Here is a 21,182-nt window from a genome sequence, read left to right as displayed (position 1 = left end):
TCCTCCTCCTCCTCCTGTCTTCCCTGACTGCAGCTTCCTCCTTCCTTTCCCTTCCTTCCTTGGAAGCCCGGCTCCAAGGAGAGGTTATGGATGATGAGACTCTAAATGAGGAGGGTGCACAGCTCCTTTGTTACTCTGCACAGTGTGTGTGTGAGAGAGAGAGACGTTTCGGAGAGGGAGTGTGTATGAAGGGGGTGGAGTGTGTGTGAGTGTCGTCAGCTATCATCGTCATAGTGACAGCAAAGAGCCCTCCCTTTCTCTGTTCTCCTCCCACATCCCTACCTTCTCTCCCTCAGCCTCCAGAGCATCAGCCAGTCGCCTCTCAGTCATTCTGCCTGCGCACAGCTGAGGCTCAACATCCTAACAGCCTGCCTCCTCCTCCTCTCTCTCTCTCTCTCTCTCTTTCTTACACGCACACAGTCGATCACACACCTCTCAGTTGCTGCTGAGCCCAGCCAGCACCAACAGCAGCTGTGTGAGCTCTGAGGAAAGACAAGAAAGAAAGAATAGAAACCAGAGTGAATCAGGATGAGTGTGTGCAGTGTTTTACAAAGCTTCACATCCCCGCTGCTTCTCCTCCTCCTGCTCCTGAGCAGCAGCAGCAGCGTCGGGGCCGTCCCTTCCCCGTTCCAGCTGGCCCCGGACACCCCGGCTCCGGCCGAGCCCACCCCGACCCAGGCCACACCTCGTCCGGACCCCTGCGAAGGCCGACCCTGCCTCAACGGCGGGCTCTGCCTGGCCCTCCCCTCCGCTGGCAGGCCAGAGGACACCTGGGAGTACACCTGCACGTGCAGCCAGGGCTTCACCGGACGCAACTGCGAGGTGAGAGCACTGTTTCTTTCATCCTCACCAACCTGTATGAACACTGGATCAATAATGAGCAGTCTGTGTGTGTGTGTGATGTTATTCCTCAGCTTTTGCTTGAGAGGATTGCACCCTCCAAACACAGAAACAGATACTGCATGGAGTATGGGCTTAAAAGTAGCCGATGTTCCAAAACAAGTCTGTTAATAGCTGTATTATATATATGTGGGAGTTTGTGTGTTTGTGTGTTAATTTTGTTTTTTGGGTTCATCAGATAGAACTGCACCATGTAGGCTTCTGTTATCTGAGTTTATTTATAAAGCAGAGAATAACGAGTTGAGTTTTCTTTTATTTTGATAGGAATCATAGGAAGCTTGGCGTCACCGGAATCCATTATCATTTTTTAATTTGTATGAAATACTGCTGCTGCTCCCCATCATGCTAGAACAATGTTTCTGCTCAAAGCACCTACCTTGGATAATGTGTGTAATAAACAGGCACTGTGTCTGTGTGTGTGTGTGTGTGTGTGTGTGTGTTTTGTGATTTGCATGTGTGCTGTAGATGACGGTTCTCGCTCTTTGCTGTTCAGGGATGTCTTTTTTTAATGGGAGCATGTGCTGTCACAGAGACACGGAGACAAGTGCTGCGTTGCTGTGGCAACAGGAGGGAAGAGTGGCGGTGCTGAGATGCGAGTGAAAACTGTTGGTGTGTGTGTGTGTGTGTGTCAGTGTGAGTTCCTGGGTATTTTGGACCCTTTTTTTTTTACCCAACGACTCCCAAATTTAGTTTCATGTGTGTAACCTGGAAATAGTGCAAAGCTGCATTGGATTCTGTAAAATGTATTCCTGTGCTGTGCTCTGATTTGTATGCACACTGAGAGAAAAACTCAAGTACGGGAGAATGTATTAACATCTGGGATACTGACGATCAGGCCAAAGGACCTGCAGTCTCCACACTGCATTTATTAACTGGAACATCTGGACAGTCATGAATAACATAAGTACTGTTCTACTGAAGGATCCACAACATCAATGTCTCATATTCTCAAAGTTATTTATGTCCATCTGGGTGCAGCTAATGCTTTAGCAATGCTACCTGTCTGTGAATTTAAACGATAACATGATCGAAGTATTAGTTTTTCCTCTCATATTATGCATCCAATTTCTAAATCATCACCTATGCAATGATACAAAAGAATCTCAGCTCTTAAGGTCCACTTACTAGCTGTTTCTGAGCTTTCAGCTACTTCTCACGGCCTTCTTTGTATCTAGATTTGGCTCACCAATAATGTTTTCGTGTGATGGTAGTTTTCAAGCAGATTTCTTTATACTGTACTGAAATAAGGACAACGAGGGTCAAGTCTGATAGAGCTAATCCACCTACACACATTGTCACATTCTTTTAAATGTCCCTGTCCCTGATGTTGACCTACACTGTAACTACTCCCCTTCTCCTTCCGACTGAATTGTTTTTAGGCTTCTTTATAGTCAAGGACACTGAAAGTCTGTGAAACAGCCCTCTTTTATTTTAATTTAGCAGTTTATTGATCTCTGTGTAAACCTGCTCTTTTTCTGGACTGCATGAGATTCGTCTGAGCTTATTATTAATGGACTGTGGCTGAGCTTCAGTAGCGGTAAGCCAGGCCTCTGAGTCATGCTGGGGTGAAAGAGAGCATCCGCCAGCAGTGGAGAGGATAAATGAGTCTGCTGCAGCATCACGGAGGGAAGCGACAAGGTGACTGGGTGAACTTTAGCAGAATCGCCAACAGGTGGCAGCCATATCTCTGCCCCCCCCCTTAGTGTTTACACATGCATATGCATGCAGTACATGTTTCCTTATCTGTGTGTGTGCTTGTGAGTGTATGTGAGGACAGGTGAGCCTGCTGGTAGTCTGCCATCAGGGCTGAAACTATTTAATGAAGCATTTTAGCCAAGGAGCTGATCACCGTCTCCTTGACTGTCCTGGTTTCATCTCTCAGAATAGAAAGCAGCAGGGGAAGCTGCAGTTTGTTACCTCTGCAGCCTGCTTCACTGCGCTCTGCTCCACAGAAACCACAGAGGACAGTGTTGTCACACAGCCTGAGCTGAGGACGGACAACACATTCATAGGTGGAAATTTTCCAGTTATCTTTTTTATATTCCATCACTTCTTGAGCATGTGAAATCCTGGAACAACAGCATCCACTCAAGCTTTATTCCTCTTATGCGCCAGAGCTCAGGTCCGGCACGGCCCCCGAGCCGAGCCAGAGAGGAATTATTGATTTTTTTTGCCTCGCTCCCCTCTCGCTGGTTGTTTCTTCTCCATGGAAACTGGAGCAGTAGTCAATTGAGATTTGGTAAATGACCTGATTGGATGAGCACAGTGCTGGTTTGCATCCCCTGTCCTCTGCATGCGTCACAACACAGATGGTCCAGCAAGGGAGAAAGAGAGGAGATCGAAGAAAGAGATAGGGGAGGAGGAGAAAAAGGACGGAGTGCTCTGATCATCCATGGATGTCTTCTTATAGAGAGTAAAGTCCTGGTTTTGTGCAGCTTAGTGAAGAAATGCTGTTGTAAATTAATTCTCTCTCCCTCACTGTTCTTTTATCTTGAATTCTGTGACAGATATGAAGTGCTGCTTGCCATAATCATCCCCCTGTTCACACTGGCCATTAGAGGAACCCTTCATAATACACTTACAATGTGATGGGGGCCAAAATCCACAAGCCTCTTTCTGAGCAAAAATGTATTTAAAAGTTTATCTGAATCTAATATGAAGCTTCAGTCGTCCAAATTAGTCAAATCAAGTAGATATCTTCCAACATTACAGTTTTTTTGAATAGTAGGATTAAAACTCAGTAATGCCTGTTGATTTCAGAGGATATTTCACAACTTTGTTTTTTTTAATAATCCAGCTAAATTGCTAATCCTGGCTGCGTTTTATACTGTAGGACTCAAAGCAGCCAAATGCAAACCGCAGCACCAGGTAGTAGGGGAAAACCAATCCACTCCACTCCACTTGTTAAACTCGGCAAGTTTTAATATCAGCCTGCACCTTTTCTGGGTCACAGCCTGTAAGCTGTCCTGTTGGAATTCTCTGCCGCTGGCCTTTCTGTAAGTTATTAGTTCCTCAGCTTCTAGCTTATTCATTATTGAAAGGCCTGTTGTGTGCCCTGATGGATTTGGTAACTTGCTCTACAACACAATAGGGCTGTGGCAGCGCAAAACAGCCATCCGTCACGAAACAAGTCTGGGGAGCTGTTGCTGGGTTACTCAGCCATTCTGCAATATGAAAGCAGTGGATCATGCCAGAATTTGCAGACTTCGCCTAAATTTTTTATTCTGCTTTTATTTGGAGAGGGGACATGGGACTGGAGGTGGTTAAAGAGGTGATATCTCTGAGGTGGAGCAGCAGTCATTTTCGATAGTTCTGCCACATTATAATAAGCTCGCACGAAGCATGTGAGAGCTGTGACGGAGCTTTTTGATCCTTATGATGAAGGTTTTTAGATCTCAGCTGAGAGAGTTCACCCTCCTTCTTCTCTCAATGCCTCCAGGGTTGCTTTCTCACTCACAAGTTCCCCAGTTTCACTGTTTGATAAGCATCACTTTAAGTCTTCTTCATCAGGTTTCTTACTGTGATTTTTTCATTTTTCCCCTTTCTGACTCTGAGCAAGAACATATTAAAGGAATAGTTTTGGAAATACACATATTCATACTCTCTTGCCGAGACTTAGATCAGGATTGATACCACATGTATGTTTGTACAGTAAATGTGTAGTTGAAACCAGTAGCCACTTAGCTTAGCTTAGCATAAAGACTGGGAACAGGGGGAAACAGCTAGCCTGGCTCTTACTTTATGAGGCAGCTGGATTCGTGGGATCACGACATCACGACATCACGCGAGAATCCATCTTGTCAGGCTTTAAGTTATGCGCTTGTGTCCGAACCACCAGTGTTTCAGACCAATCAGCATTTTAGGAGGATTCTCACGTGATCTCACGAATCCAGCTGCCTCGCAAGGTAAGACGGTTATGGACAGATGGTTCATCCAATCACCTGTGAAGTATTTTTGTTTTCAGTGCCTGCCCTTTTCTAAACAGTTTCCAACTATGACTTCTATGATGGTTCTGTGTAACAAACCATCTGGCATGTCAGGCACCTCTAAACCTCTCTAATTAGCACATTATATCTCATTTGTTTGTGTAGCTAAGCTGACAGCCTGTTGGTTGTAGCTTCATATTTACCGTACATGCAGTGGTGGTTGAGCCTCTCATCTAACACTCGCCAGGAAAGTGAATAACTATATTTCCCAAAATGCCAAACTATTTCTTTATATGTGTTGCCATATTTGTGATATGTATCTGTGCCAACCATAGACTGTATATAAAGATGGACGTAACAAGGTGTGACATCACCTGTTGGTTTGCATTGAAGCTGGTTTGAAGGCAGAGTTGCAGCTTATGGTCGGCACCAGGGATTTTTAGGAGCCAGCATCTAGCGGCCGTTGGTGGCATTGCACTTTACTTTTGCACTGGTTTCGGCCTCAAACTGTGATAGTTGCCGCTTGGTGTCACCATCTGCAGGATTATTGTGTACGTGAGAAGACAGATGTTGACTCTGAAATCCAATTTAATTTCAAGCAAGTTGAAAAAACTATTAGTGGATGAAGAGATCTGCGTCTGTTGCGGTTTCATATGTTTTATAAATTTGGCTAAAGTAACAGTATGTTGACATAAGATGCACCACTCTAGCAGTCTCAAGGAAAGCTGCACTTCAATCAAACACTTGAAATAACTTGACTTGCATCAGAAACAAGTTAAATGATCTCACACTTGGCAGATTTGTATATTCACAAGACTCAGCAGCAGACTGAAGATGTTAATTAGATATTAAGACGAGAATGCAGTGTGAGACTCGCTATACACACCCGACAGCCTTTCACTTGCAATCCAGCCAGTTTAAATAAGTGTCGAGTAGAAACTGACATTTGTTTGGTAATGACAGAAAATGTATTTTCTTTTCCTGTTAGGCTGAATGTGACAACCTTCCCACGCACAAGTTGTTGCATTCCTGACAGGACTCAGTGAAAGCAAACAAAGCCGAGTCCTGAAGCTGTTTCATCGTTATTGCGAGAAAGAGTTTGTGTGTGTGTGTGTGTGTGTGTGTGTGTGTGTGTGTGTGTGTGTGTGTGTGTGTGTGTGTGTGTGTGTGGTGGTCAGCTCTTGTCTCCCAGGGCCATTCACTCTGCTGCTACAGATACAGCCTGAGCTGCATCCAATTAAGCAGAGTTCAAAGCTCATCACCAGCCTTTGGTCTCTTTGATATCCCTGGCTTGTTAGTCAGAGGAGAGATAGAAGCTATGAGGAATGTGCTTCTATTAAAAATTATATATATATATATATATATATATATATATATATATATATATATATATGGAGTCTGGCCCTCTTTATATTGCTCTATTTGCTGAAGCACTTCAGTTGAAGGCAGCGGTCAGTTGTGTCGTTTGTTCAGAAGATCATCCATATGTCCTGGGCTGGTGCTCCCCAAAAGCCAATTTCAGCTCTTTGGGTTGCTAGTAGTTATCAGGGAGGGCTGCAAGCAATGCTTACTCTCATTACTGATTAGTTTATTGATTGTTTTACTGATTCATAATTTTATATGTCAGAAAACTGTGATCACAGAGCCCAAGTTGACGTCTTCGTATGTCTCGTTTTGTCTGACCAACAGTGCAAAACTCAAAGATATTCAAATAAAAAAGATATAAAACAGAGAAAAGCAGCAAACCTTCACATTTGACACACTGGAACCAGAGAAAGTTTGAGATTTTTGTTTGACTAATGGCTCGAATTTAAAGTTTCTTGCAGATTAACATTCTGTCGAAGGACTAATTGATTAATTGACTAATTATTTCATCTTTAAAAAGAAGACGGCATTGCTGTTAAGATGACAGTTCTGTGCATTACAATTTATACTATGCTTTGTTGAAATGCTGATTATTGTAGCAGGGATTGATTGTGAATGAAGGTAAAACGTACCTTTGTTAATCGTAACGTGTACAAGAAAAACACAAACACTATAAATAAGGCTTCTGGTTGGCCAGAGATCATTAATAACCTTCTTCTAATTTGCCATTTCACTGTGTCATCACAGATAGTTTTGACCAGTTTCAGCATGTACAGCAGAAAATCATTATCTTTATAGAGTTGATTATAAAAAACACAAGTCATCTGATCTTTGTTGTAACTGTCAAACCCTCTGCAGGATTCCCATAATTCCTCTGAGAGATGACCAGTTCAAGGCCAGTTTTACGAGGATTAAGCATGGTCTTAAAAATCGCTTATTCAACAAACTGTGAATCAGTTTTTGCAATCAAGAAAAGAGTCAAGAGATAAGAGTAAATTGAGTACAACTCTAGACAACGAACCACATTGTGTCAAGATATCACATTGTGTCTGACACCACAGATCCTTCCTCTGAAAGGATCTGTAATTAATTTTTAAGAGTTATTCTCTTTTTTTTGTGTTCTTACTTTGTTTTTAATGCTTCCATTCTTTGGTCTCATTCTTCTGTTTCTGAATATAAATGCATTTCAGACTGTACAGACTTTTTGTATGAGTGTGGAGATGAAGGGAAGGATGTGGGGGCATTAAAATCAAAACTGTTCATCTGCTCTGGAGCATGAATGTGCTCAGCAAATTTCATGGAAAATCTGCCTTTTAGATTAAAAAAGATATCTTGTGAGCAAAACTGAGATTTTAGCCTGAGGGTGGAGCAAGAAAAAGCTCATGAAGTGTCAAAAGTAGAAAGACGTCAAACTTTTTACAAAAATTTTAAAGTGAATTGTTGCAGTTTTTACCGTAAACTTGTAAAATAGAGGGTAACCTGTAGCAAACCAAGCATAATTTGCAAATAGAAACATGCATTCTCATGTAATCAATTACAGATGGTGTGATGAAAGCAGCTGATGTTACTTTGGTAACAGGCTGCTTATAACCCTGATGATACCTGTGATATCGCCGCTACCCATCAGCCAAAAAAAAAAAAAAAAGAGACAGCTTTGAGCTATTATCACTGAGCTATCACTGCTACTCATGTTGAAGTCCTTAGATGTTACGATGCGGATTGTGCTGCCTTTGAACAGGAGGGCTCATGGCCAATCACTTTGGTCATTTCCATATCACACATCACCTGGCCTTTTGATCTGTGGGGAGTGCATGAGGAGGTGGCGGCATGATGGTTTAGTGAGGCCTTATACATATGGATGATACAGGAGATGGTGTGCAGTGGACACCACTCAGCACCAGTACTTAACGCTCTAAATATCGATTTCTACAGGCAGTTATGGGTCATTTATTGGATTTATTTTCATTTGATTTATTTGTGCTAGCGGCGTGGCTTCAGGGGTGGCCAACTGGTTGGTCCACCACTTTGGTCCAGACTGAAATATCTCAACAAATATCGGGATGCATCTCAATTCCCTTAATTGCATCCAGTTTTCCCTCACTTGCCTCTTTATCTTCCTTGCATCTTAGTTCCTCCCACTAAAGATGCAAAGAGAGGCGCAAGGGAAAGATGCAGGAGAGAGGAAACGAGGAAATATGTTTTTAGAGAAATGAGACGTCCTTTCCTCTGAAGCGTCACGTGAAGCAACGTCTGTTTGACAAACACCTGCACATGAATAAAAACCAGCATTCTGTATTTATACTGTGTACTGTGTTCTGCTCAGAGGCACATGAACCATTTCTACTGGCAGAATGAATGCGTTTATGTTATTTATTAATTATTTGTGTCTCTATTTATTGATATTCTGATTGTGAATTCATTATTTATGAATAGGGTGTCTTTTGAACACTGGAAATGATCTATTGAGCTAAATGTTTCAGGGAAAATGGAAATTATGTAACTCATATCAAACCCGACACTCAGGAATTTTTCAGCATCACATGGGACTGAATGGAAATGACGATAAATGATGTAAGATATAAATGTGTTTAAAATGTGTTTCTTGCTGACAGACAGACTCTCCCTGACTTTAATTTGATCCATAATAAAAGTTCATGGGGGAAATAACAGATCATGAAAAGAAAAATCTTTCTAATAAATGAAGAAAGTTGTTTATAGTTCTTTTGTTGATCAGACCGTCAACTGACACAGATTTACTATTTTTAAATAGATGATGAATCAGAAAACATGTAAATATAAGACTTGAGAGTGATACACTTGAGTTTAATCTGTTATCTGTCTCCACTCCAGTATGAAACTGCAGGGATATTGTGATGTATCAGATCAGTCCGATCAATAACTGCTTTCCAATAAAAGGGCGTGTTGGTAAAAGACTTCCACAAAGTCTGCTCTTATGTATCCTCGCTTATGGCTCCTTAGAGATCCCTCCTTGCTCCTCAGAGCAGAAATAAGCGCTTTGGGACGGCCTTCATGATGGAGGACCAGGACAACTTCTGGGTCAAGCGAGGATTGAGGTGCGAGGATTGAGGTGCGAGCAAAGATCAAATAAGGGAATTGAGATGTAACCCGTGGATAGATTGATGTGAAAAATTTGTGCAGACAGTCACGGACCCCAGACAATTCCTTGTATGTAGTATGTTAACTTCTTAGCTGACAGTGAATGTGATGAACATTATACAGGCTTCACATCAGCATGGCTGTGTTCAGAATGGCATACTAACATACTGTACAAAGTATGACATCAAATTGAGTATATAGCGTGTTCCAACTGCATTGATTGACTGATTGATTGATTTAATTTATGGATTACACAGACACATAAAAAACAAAAATCCACAGGATGGCATGTTAAAGTGAAAACACTTATTTCCAACATGGTCCCCAGCTGTTAAAAGACAAAAACATAAAGAAACTCAAGACATTCAACATAAAAATTAAACAATACAATCCTGAAATCCAAAAACACATCATAACAATTTAAGAAATAAAAAAAAACTCCCACATCACAAAACAAGAACAGGTAAAGCAACAGTGTCTTTGCAGATTTCATTATAAATCTGTTACCCTGTTCCATACAAAAGTCCTAACCTGACTTGTATAAGCTCTCATATTTAAATACTGGATGTGTAGTGGAGGGCTGTTTCATCCCTGCTTCTTTGATTTTTTATTTTCTTTTTAATTCCTGTTTCTTTGAATACAGTCTAATCAGTCGCTGCTGTTGAGCATTTCTCAAGCACTCCTGACGGCTCACATATCTCCAGCCCATATTTCTTTTCTCATCGCCGCCACTCATCATGAACAGAGGCTCTTATCTCCGTGTCATTGGCTCTTTTATTTTCCTGGAGTCTGCCAGTGAAACTTCCCTCCTCTGTCCTGGATAGAAAAGAAGTCATTACATTTCTCCCTGTGGTTTGGTTTAGGTGTTTTTTTATTGCTTTTTGTCTGCCCTCATTGCTATTTATATCTTTAATGGAACTGAATGGAAGTGAGTTGTGTCACCATTCACAGCATAACGTAAAAAAGGGCAGAGCAGCTCTTACTCAGCAGTAATTCACCTCTGTAATAACCCTCTGCTCTGACACCATCATTGCACTGTCGCTTTTAATGATTAGTCTTGGTGTTGTTGTTGCTGGCATAATGAGCGTACAGTATGTGGCAGGAAGGAGGTGTGTGTGTGTTTAGTAAATTATGATGGGTGTTTTGTGTGTATATGTGTCTAAACGCTATATAACTGTGTGTATGAGTACACGCTGGCACTGTTATGTGTGTGTGTTCATATGCTGCAGATACACATGTACATGTCGGGGCTGCCTTCAGCATTTTCGATTCCTTTTGTGATATTTTGCTGTGGGGCCCCCTTTCCTAATTACCCTCCTCTGATAACTCACACATCTCTGATTTGTTCTGCGATTTAAATAGGTCTCGTTGTGCTCATTAACAGCTTTTACCCCCAGTAAGATGTCACCTTCCCACATGACTAGCTACTGGCTGCCTAGCTACATTACTGAAAAACTGCAACAACAAAAAATGGGCACCAACAGTTAATGCGACATTAGATTGAATACACCTGTCATGACGAACATTAACTTCTCCCAGCAACTACCTGTGTTACTTGAAAGATGTAATCACTTGGGAAATGTAAACACATTACATATTAATCACATTACTTTATTACTCATCATCATACTTTAGTTACTCAGACATCAGCTCCATCAAAAGTGCATTTTAAACAACTTCAAAACCTCCACATCCACATGTAACATCTTCTGTGTTTGACATGAGAGCAGCAGTCTACATTATTGAGGTATTGAATGATCATCAACAGCTATCTTAACGTTAGCTCCAGTAACTGCATGAAGTCCGATCCTCTCAGTGAAGCTGCGATTTTCTCTTCTCTTCTCCCTCCACCTGCGAACTACACCAGCTGATTCCTGCATGTAGCCTTACCAGCAGGTAACGTTAGCAAGTCAGGTATGAAGACACAACCTGTAAATTAGAGTCACATTTCTCCTCTTTGGGTGGTGGTAGTTGTAGTTTTTGATGAAATAATGTGTGATGTTTGTGAAGACAGATTTTTTATAGATCCGTGTACTGTTGCCAAGCTTCTTAAAACTATACATACTAACAAAGCGACGGGGCCGGATGGCATGTCTGCATTTCTTTTAAAGACATTCGCTGAGAAACTTACACCGGCATGGTGGCGACTCTTTCAGCTCTCCATATATACACACGCATTCCAGTTCCCAAAAAAGTCTTGTCCCAGGAAAATAATGATTATAGGTCAGTGGCTTTAACTTCCAATGTCATGAAATCCTTAGAGAGGATCACGACAGGTGAACTACGCAGGGAGGTGGAGCCATTCCTAGATCGGTACCGATTTGCTTACAGAAGAAATTGCAGCAAAAATGAAGTCATTTCTACAATAATGACTTAGAGAGTCCTGTTGCATATGCCAGACTGCTTTTTATTGGCTTTAGTTCTGCTTTTAACACTATTCATCCACACATTTTGCTTAGTTCAGTTGAAGGTGAAGTGAAAATTAATTCAACACTCTCCGATACAGCAGAAAGCAACACAGGGTCTCCTCAAGGACGCATCAGTTCACCCTTTTGTTTTACTCTGTATATGAATGACTGTGTCAGCTCCCAACCTAATCAATTTGTTGTTGTGAAATTTTTAGATGACACTGTTATTCTCAGCTTACTCACAAGCAACTCTAACATTAGCAGCTATAAGGCTGAAGTGGACAGGTTTGTGAACTGGTGTGCTGAGCATAATTAACACATCAATGCACGGAGAACTGAATAAATTGTATTAGATCCTAGATTGATTAGAGATCACAGCTCTGTTGCCATACGCAGTCATGACAACATCAAACAGGTCACTAGGTCATGTCGCACGTGTCTGTGCGAGAATTCATCAGCGCCTTCATTTCCTTCTAGACTCAGAGGTTATGGTGTCAGCAGGAATATTATACTCATCTTCTATAGAGCTATCATAGAGTCCATTTTACATGATGGTTTTACCTGCTGGTTTGGAAACCTAACGGTGAAGTTTAAGGCTCAGGTTTTTGGTCTGGTTGAGACAGCAGGGAACACCTACACCCCTCACTCCTCAAGATATTTTTGAGCAGTCGACTACCATCAGAATTTTATCTGACCCCTCTCATGTGTTGGTGCTAATGAACTCTGGAAAGAGGTACAGGGTCGCCTTTTGTAAGCACAATCGTTATAAACATTCATTTGTCCCTTTATCAGTTAAACTTACTAACGCACATTTCATGGAGGACGGAGGGGCTCTCAGATAACTGCTGCTCTCCATCGTTTCTCGTGCTTGTTTGTAAGCATGTAGAGTGAGATGTGTCTGTAATTTATTTACTAAAGCGTTAATCTCTATGTCTGCATATGAATGCAGAATCTGTAGGCAAGGGACGAGATTTTGGTATCGGAGGTGTTCTGGTTTCCATTTGTAATCCGAATAGTATTGACCAATCACGTTTGAGCAGAAGATGGAGCCTGAAATGTAGGCGACGATTTCTACAGGAACATGCTTTGGTTGCATGCAGGTAAACAGTCCGTGTGGAGAGCGAAAGAGGTGGAACACATTGGTTGAAATGTCGTCTTGACCTAAAACACCTACAAAAAGTATTGTTGTTTATGTATTGTGTGGAGAACTTCAACTCGTGTAATGAAAGAAACAAATTGGTTTCAAAGTCAGATTACACAATTGCCTTTGAAAAAATGACAGGAGTTGGCGATTCTCCCGGGGCCACATGTAACTCTTGTAAAGAGCTTCTAATACAATCACAGCAATGAAGAAGCCAAAACCAAAACTGATCTCGTTTGAGACAAGGCAGCAAATAAAGATATCACACAAAAACGCTGTGCACCATCAATGTCTTCACAAGACAGCAAAAGATGGGAAAGTACTGTGACACAGAACACATGTCCAGGACCAAGAAAAGCCTTGTTCACCTGGAATCTGACTGACCGATGTAGACGTCATCTCTCAACTCCAAATCCATTCTTGTGGCTCAAGTTGCTAATCAGACTCTAAACAATGACCGGTGCATGGAAGAGGAAGTCTTGGATCAGATATCTGAAACGTTGGCCGTTGCCCCCAGAGGCTAAATCGTTGTCAAATTGTTAAGGTGTGTATACTGTAAATGGAAATAGTATAACTTACTAAAAATAACTGAACAAGTTTAATAGATTTTAACAAAAATGTTGTGCTCACTAGTGTTTATGTTGCCTTCAAATGGACCTTGTGAGCTTGTGGTTATGACATGGGAAGTCGTGTACACGATATGCTTGGCTTCATCGTGTACACCGCTGCTAGGCCAAAAGACTCCTTGTTCTTTTGTCATTCTTTGCTTCTTTATATACATATACTATACTATTATACTATATATATACATACATATATATATACACACGCACACACACACACACACACACACACACATATATGTATATATATATATATATATATATGTGTGTGTACAAATTACTATAACTGTATGGGGCAAGGAAATCGATGAGGCCGTTGGGAATATCAACATTTTTCTCAGACATATAAAATAACTAAGAAAAACTCTATACGACTAAAAGAACAATATATTTACTTACCATCCACTGAAAAATTAACTTCCATAGCCTCTCCTGTTTCTGAAAACATCAACAACACGTCGCAGCTCGTGGACTTGGAGCTAAAATTTCAATGACTGAAAGTGTAGCCTGAAACTGGAGCATGCGCAGTTGTGTGCGCCCACCCCTGCTCTTCACCTGTGCCACCAGCCAGACAGGTGTGAGGGTTTGTCAAAGCTGCAGCAGCGTGAAGTGAGGCGGCAGAAAGAGGACACTCTCCTTGATCACTGAGGTAAACTCATTTTTATGTTCAACTTTTGCGTTGCTCATTAGGTTGATGCTGAATTAATTTTGCTTTGTTTTGCCCTGTTAACTGAAGTTAATGTAATTTAGCTAACACGTTTTAAACATAGCCTCAAGGAAACTAATTTAACCAATCAGCTCCGTCTGGGAACGTTTTCTCTCTTTCTCTGCTCCTTAATCAAACCCGCCACTTTCGTCTGGCCATTTTGGTTTGCATTAACTTACTGCCATGAGACGAACGAAGCTAATGAGCTAACGCTAATTAGCAATCGTTAGCGATGCGGCTAATGAACAAGGTCGTTTTTCCCAATTGAATAATAATGCCAGTTACCACGTTGAAACTTACTAGAGAAGTAAATTATTATTCTGTGATTATTCCACTGACAGGCACAGTAGGCATGCCATCCTCAGTAATGTAGAATAATAATGCTAACGGCGCTAATGCTAATGTTGCTAATGATAAGATGGTTTTTTGTTAAGTAACAAAAGGCGGGTCACAGGGACTTTTGTTAATTAACGGTCAGCATAACTTATCTGAATTAACTAAGCAAGCCCAACTTGTTGATGTCTGGTTGAAGTGTCTCTCCACTGCTCTCCAGCAAATGAAAATGGATATATAAAAATCAGACAACCAAATATTAAGTGACAGACATAATGAATAAAAACAATTACGAGAATGATAAGACATCAGATAGTAGAGATGATCTGAGCCAATCCTAAGCATTTAAATCTTAACAGAAAAGCTAGTTTGATTTTTGGGGTAAGTGTTGAATATAAACTGAACTCCATAGTATTCTTATGAGTCAGCATGAGTGTATGTCGATTAAAGTTTTAGCTACAGATGTAGAGAATAACATATCATTATTGATAATGATGTTGATTATTAATGACAATTGGAAGGCAACAAAGGCAGACTGAGGAATATATAGATGGGACATCAGAAGACTTTTACATTTTAGTGTTAAAATCTGAATGGTTGTACATATAAATATAATGATATATTGTGCTATTTGTTGCAGATTTGCCTGGATGTTGTGATGCCATGCAGTGGAAATGTAAGTTCTGCATATTTTATTCTGCAAAGAGGGCACAACTTTTCAAGCATTATCATCTAACATACTCCCACATTGTGCCTGTACCATGCCTTCATTCAGACTGTCTGTGAACTTTTAAATCTTTTAATGCCTTGAAAGTGCATTTATCTAAAAAAGACACACAGCTAAATATTGGTGAATCAAGTAGACTGGAACAAACTCACATATCTTAGCAGTGCCACCTTTTGATATTTGTGAGCCATGCACAGAAGATTATTTTTAACATTTGTCTAAACCCTTTAAGGCTAACCAGAAAGTTCAATGTCCCTTCCAAGACTGCTCTTTTGATACTAATGTCTACTCAACTTTTAACACACATTAAAGTAAGATGCATCACATTGACCATTTTTAAACAAGGGATTGTTTCAGACGATCAGACAAAGTCTATGTACAAGATATAACATGTTAATAATTGAGCTTGAAATGTGCTTGTAGGTGGATTTTGTTACTTTTGGCTGTAGCTTCATATTTCGCAGATCTATCAATCTTCTCATCTAATTGTCAGAATTAGCGTGTTTTCCACAATGTCAAACTATTCCTGGAGAAACTACAGGACACAGGGTTGCCTCCTGGTTGATGGGTAGCAGGGATGTAAGCCTCCTATTGCATATAATCCTGATTGTTTTCCCTTTTTCTTTTCCTCAGATTTGTGATGTTGATGCCAACTTACAGCCAAGTTACAGGTTCTGTGCTCACGGTGATCCCTGAAGATACACCACCCCAGAGTCCAATAGTCCCTGCACTTCAATCCTGTAAGAGCAATCATTCTGGAGGGGCAGATTGTGGTTGACGAAGATCCAGAGGGGTGTACTACGAAGCAAGTTCAACATACCCAGGCTTTCTTTGTGTGAGCTGGATCAACAAACCCTAAACTCGCGATCGCGAGATAAGTGGTATCACAACGGTGGATATGAACTTTCTTTGTTAACCCAGGCTTTCTGCTTCAGGCTCTGTGCGTGTCCCCATGAGAGGGGGCGTTTGGCGCGTCATTTGACTCTTTTTCCGCACAAAATGGACCGATCGCGTGCCGCCTGCTTCAGTCAGGAGGAACAGATCATTATAACGGAGAGCTATGAAGAATATAAATACATTATCACAGCAAATAGCAACACTGTTAAGGTGAGAGAGGAATGCTGGCAGAAAATTGCTGATGTAAATTTGTTAATCAAAAAAACGAATGTATTAATTACGTAATTAGTTTATATACATATTTTACCTCTCAATGCACTCTCCGTGCCTCCCTCATCCAAAGCTCTTAAACTTTAAACTTGATGCTGCAGATTCAAACATTATCCTTCATTATGGGACAGAGTCAGACCTGAATGCACTTCTTGAGCATAAGTGGAAATCACTTTAGATTCTGGCCAAATCAAAGTGAAATTAATATTATAGATTGAATATTATCTGTGATAAATACCAATAGATTAATCTTTTTTGTTAAAAGTAAGTTTTTTTTCATTAGTTTTTTGTACTTTTTACAATTTGAAATACAGTTTGATATATTGTAACAAAATCCCATCCCACAAGTAACCCTAACCTCTTGCACCATTACAAATTTACAATATGACATATCAAATCAATGGCAAGTATGGTAAAAGACTAATCAGTTTTCTAATCAGTGTTCTAATAGCTGCAGTAGCAGCAGTATTAAACGGACTTTGCAGGAAATCAGGTGGTTAGTGAAAGGGCAGCGCTTTTTATTGCCGATTTAAGCCGAAACTCGGAACATAACCTGCTCCAGACCAGGTTAAGTTTGCAGTATAAGTTACCATGGTGATGTAGCCAGGTTAAAAGAGAGCCACCTTCGTGACATTGAAAACCCTGGCTTTATGCTCAACCTCGCTAACCCACTAATCTCGCTTCGTAGTACACCCCTCAGATCTGGCACACACAGTTTGTGTGTGTGTGTACATTCTGAATTTGAACCAATGAAAAACACCTTTGATTTTATTCAGCGGTAGTTGTGATAGAAAGCAGTTTTCAGAGGAAAACAGCTCCTGTGTTAAGGTATCTTATTGCAAACACACTGAATATAATGATTTCAGTTTGTAGATGAGTTTTAGTTCAAGATGAATAACTGACAAGTATTTAGTGTCTCTAGAGCCTCCATTATACCTCTAACTCTCTATACCTCAACTAATACCTTAAATTAATAAGGTACTGCTGTTGGACAGTAGGTGCCAATACTTGGAGCCATTTGACACTGATGTCACTTACTGTCCACTTGGCATAACGGCGGGCCTGCTGTAAGGTATGAGAAATGTGGACAGTCAGTGACAGTGACCTAGCATTCATAATAACACCATATACACTATGTTACTTTTTGTAATAACACATTTATACTATGATAATATGAGTTAGCATTGATATTATATTGATTTAATAAGTACTTGATATTTTTTCCCAATCACTTTTTAATGTGGCAGTAATAATAGTTAAGTGTGCAGTTAGTAATACACAACAAAAGTATTCACAATTAAACCTTTTATTTTGCACATTAACAATATAAAAATATTAATACCATGAATAATATTTACAATATTACACTATGAATAATGAATAATATTGACTAAATGAAAATATGAATATTTACAATATTACACTATGAATAATGATATGAACTATATGAATAATATTAATTATATTTACATTATGACACTATTAAAAATCAGCAATATTAACAACAAGAACTTGCAGAGCACAAATATTTACCCAAACAGGGCAGAAATTGTTTTGGGTTTTATTTATTTATTTATATATATTTTTTTAATTAAACCTCAGCCTCTTGCAGGCAACTGTCTGTCTGACCTTTTCTGAAACCTTTTTAAGCTTTTCATCTTTCTTGTGAGATGAAAAGCAACATTAGAGCTTCTAATGTTGACTCTCCCTGCAGCCATGTTGAGGAGTATCCTACGAGTCATTTGTGACAAGGTGTATGGCCTTCAAGTACTTGCTCAGAGCATTACACCTCTTCAAACACAAAGGGCAGGAATGCATTCTGGCTTGAAAGGAGAATTTCACGGTTTACATTTTAAAAATAACTGAAACTTTTTTTTAAGAAATACATCGAAGTAATTCTGTCGTAAGGCACATTAGCGTCAGAGCTCCCATCTCTCGACCAAGCAGATCAAGGGAAAATCTAGTTTTTGGGCCTTCTCCCCAGTTTTTAGGACTCCGGGAAGATCCCAGAAGGAAAGGGTTTTGTTTGTCCAATTGGAGTACCTGGACCCCCATGTTAGGGTATTTGAAGTTGACGCCAGGTCCCTTACAGTATGTAAGAGAAGGCTGAAGAGAATCCATATTTGATAACAGTGTATCAATAACACTGTTTGGTAGCGTGAAATCCTTGTGTAGTCCATCGTAATCGATGTGGGCAAAACAGTAGCTGCTTTGGCACCACAATTATGTGGTCTTGACTACCTGTCCTCTTATTTCTCACCCAGTTCTTTCTCTCTCTCTCTGAACCACAAGGCAATACATACTGACCAAACTTCTCAAACTACCGGCAGTTAACATCATGGCTCGTTCTGAAACGTCAAGTGTCTGATAACTTGTTCACTTCTAAGCCTTACGTTAAATTACTTTGATACACCACCAAATACTACATGGAATCAACTGCACAGTAATAACAACCAATTTCATCCAAAAATAAGTGGGCTGATACCGTAGTTCAGCAGTGATTATGACTATGACATGTATGACTGGTTTAATTTAATTTATATAAATATTTTAAGTAATTTTAACCTACAGCCTCATAAGTGAAACAAACTGCTGAGCTTATTGAGGAGCGTTTTTAGCCTACCTGTCAGTTTCGGCCCAGATCACAGGCGTGTGGTAAAAAACAGTAATAAAACACAAAAAATATCACACCAACCCACGCAAGGCGTTTACACATTAAGAGAGACAGAGAGAGAGACAACTACTAAAATGAAAGCAATATTTGAGTCTAGCGGTGGAGCTCATATTAACTTTTTACTATTGGGAGTTTGCAAGCCGAATATGCTTCCTCCGAGTGGAGCAATAAAGAAAAGCTGTTCTCATGAACTGCTTGTAGTGGACCGTTCCTTCTGCCGCTGCTGCTTCTTCTACTTGTTCTCTGCCTCCTCCTCCCCTTTCTCAAATTGACCCATCTGTGTGTGTGTCGATCCCAGAGACCGCTGGTCAGGCGCCCTGTCCACTTAGAAACAGAGCCACAAAGTCTGTCCACAAAGTTATTTAAATCTGGGTCATTTATTTACAGGAAGTCATTAATATAATGAGATTCAAGAGTGAATTTACTTTTGTTCAGTAATCTTACTTAGAATTTGTCCTGTAGTTTACTCTTAATCAATGGGTTAAATGAGTTTTTAATGCATTACTGACTTAGCTTAAATTTGGTTTTCAAGTTTGCTTGGTAAAAGTCGGTTTCCCGCCTTTTTTTTGAAGTAAAGTGAACATGTTAGGATTTACAGTGTATGCTTGAGATGTTTTGCCCTAGACTGCAGTATTTTTTATAGAGTGGTTTTTGTACTAATTTGCTGATAATTTTTTATCTTAGGCCACTGCCTGCATATGTGTTCTTATTTATTGTGTTTTTGCTTAATTGTTTTATTGTAATGTTGTTGCAGCAATTCCCTTTGTCCAAGACGAATTTCTCCTGAGAAAGACAATAAAAGTGACCTTGACCTTGGCTAACCACGTCCCCTCACCTTCAGCCCCTGCACCAAGTTAGGATTTACCAGACCAGCCTGACCACTGAACGCACCAAACTGATATCAACCCTCAAACTACCAGATAGAAAACAAGCCCACCCTAAAATTGTCAAAGTAACAGAACATTACTGGGATTAATAACCATAATATAATTACTGAATTTCAAATTGTAATCACGTACGCTACTCGTTACTGGGGAAAAAAGCAACTGGCAACCATTTCCACAGTTTCTATGATGACTTACAATAACATTGGTGGGAGGAATAGTCACACACTGATAGATAAGAGGGAAAAAAACTAAACTAAATAACTCTCCTCTGAAACAGAAATAAACATATCATCAGGCTAAATAATGAAGTGAAATGAAATGGCAGTTCCATCTAATTATTGGCTACCCCCTTTGATTTCTAACCTCTCCTCCTCTGCAAAACCACAGAAGATTAAAAAAAAAAGAACATCTGTAAAACGATGAATACATTTTTCTGAGCGCCACAAACATATTCTGACAAGTCTTGAATCTGAGTCATTATATCCACTAGGACTCTCAAAGTGCCGTATCATTAAATTGTTTTCATGCCATTCAAGTGTGCAGGGAGCCAGCGGGAAGCCTGTCAGCTCAACCAGAGTAGCTTAATGTGCAGACTGTGAGCTTTAAACATAGAAAAACTTTTTTGGCTTATGCAACAGGTGGGCAACTTTTATTGAGATGAGTGGATGACCTTTTGGAACACAGTATCCGGTTTTCTGGATCTCCCTTCTTAGACCTGAACATGGATGTCTTATCAGAATAACACACAAATAAGCTATGAAAAAAAAACTTTTGGGTGGGGTCCTAGGTCGCCGCAGCAAGCTCTGAACTGGACAAGAGTGTTTTAGTGTGCAGAGGAGGGAGTGACAGCAGAGTTAGTGTGTGTATCATCCTCTGCTTTGTTGCCCTCATTGTACCGAAAGATATTCATTAACAGATGCAGAATTGCCTCTTGCTGTCTCCTTCTCAGACACAGACAAGTTAAGTTGATCTGACAATATGTTATTTAATGAAGCCAACTGGGAGAAAAGCCAGCACTCTGTGGCGTGTGTGTGTGTGTGTGTACTGGTGTGTGTCGTGAACATCTTCTCTTAGCTCTAGACAATAAATGCCAGTTTAATCCCAAAAATCCCTCCAGGACCGGTAGAGCACCTCCGACAGAGAGAGGAGCGAGGCGCAGTCACCAGCCTCTGCGTCAGACACACAGATTAGCTCGTATTAACAGCTGG

At 40.3% G+C, this 21,182-nt stretch overlaps 1 protein-coding gene across 1 annotated transcript in view; it reads left to right on the top strand.

Annotated features, from left to right (window-relative positions):
* Nucleotides 1-272: 272 nt before the first annotated feature.
* Nucleotides 273-21,182, top strand: part of dner (delta/notch-like EGF repeat containing) — a 74,139-nt gene continuing 53,229 nt past the window's right edge. The window contains exon 1 of the mRNA XM_067594482.1: nt 273-822. Coding sequence (XP_067450583.1) covers nt 529-822 — 294 coding nt within the window. The 5' untranslated portion in view covers nt 273-528. The remainder of the gene's footprint in view (nt 823-21,182) is intronic.

The sequence above is a fragment of the Thunnus thynnus genome, chromosome 7 (genome assembly GCF_963924715.1).
Source record: "Thunnus thynnus chromosome 7, fThuThy2.1, whole genome shotgun sequence".
NCBI classification, from domain to species: Eukaryota; Metazoa; Chordata; class Actinopteri; order Scombriformes; family Scombridae; genus Thunnus; species Thunnus thynnus.
This window is presented reverse-complemented; position numbering and strand designations above follow the sequence as displayed.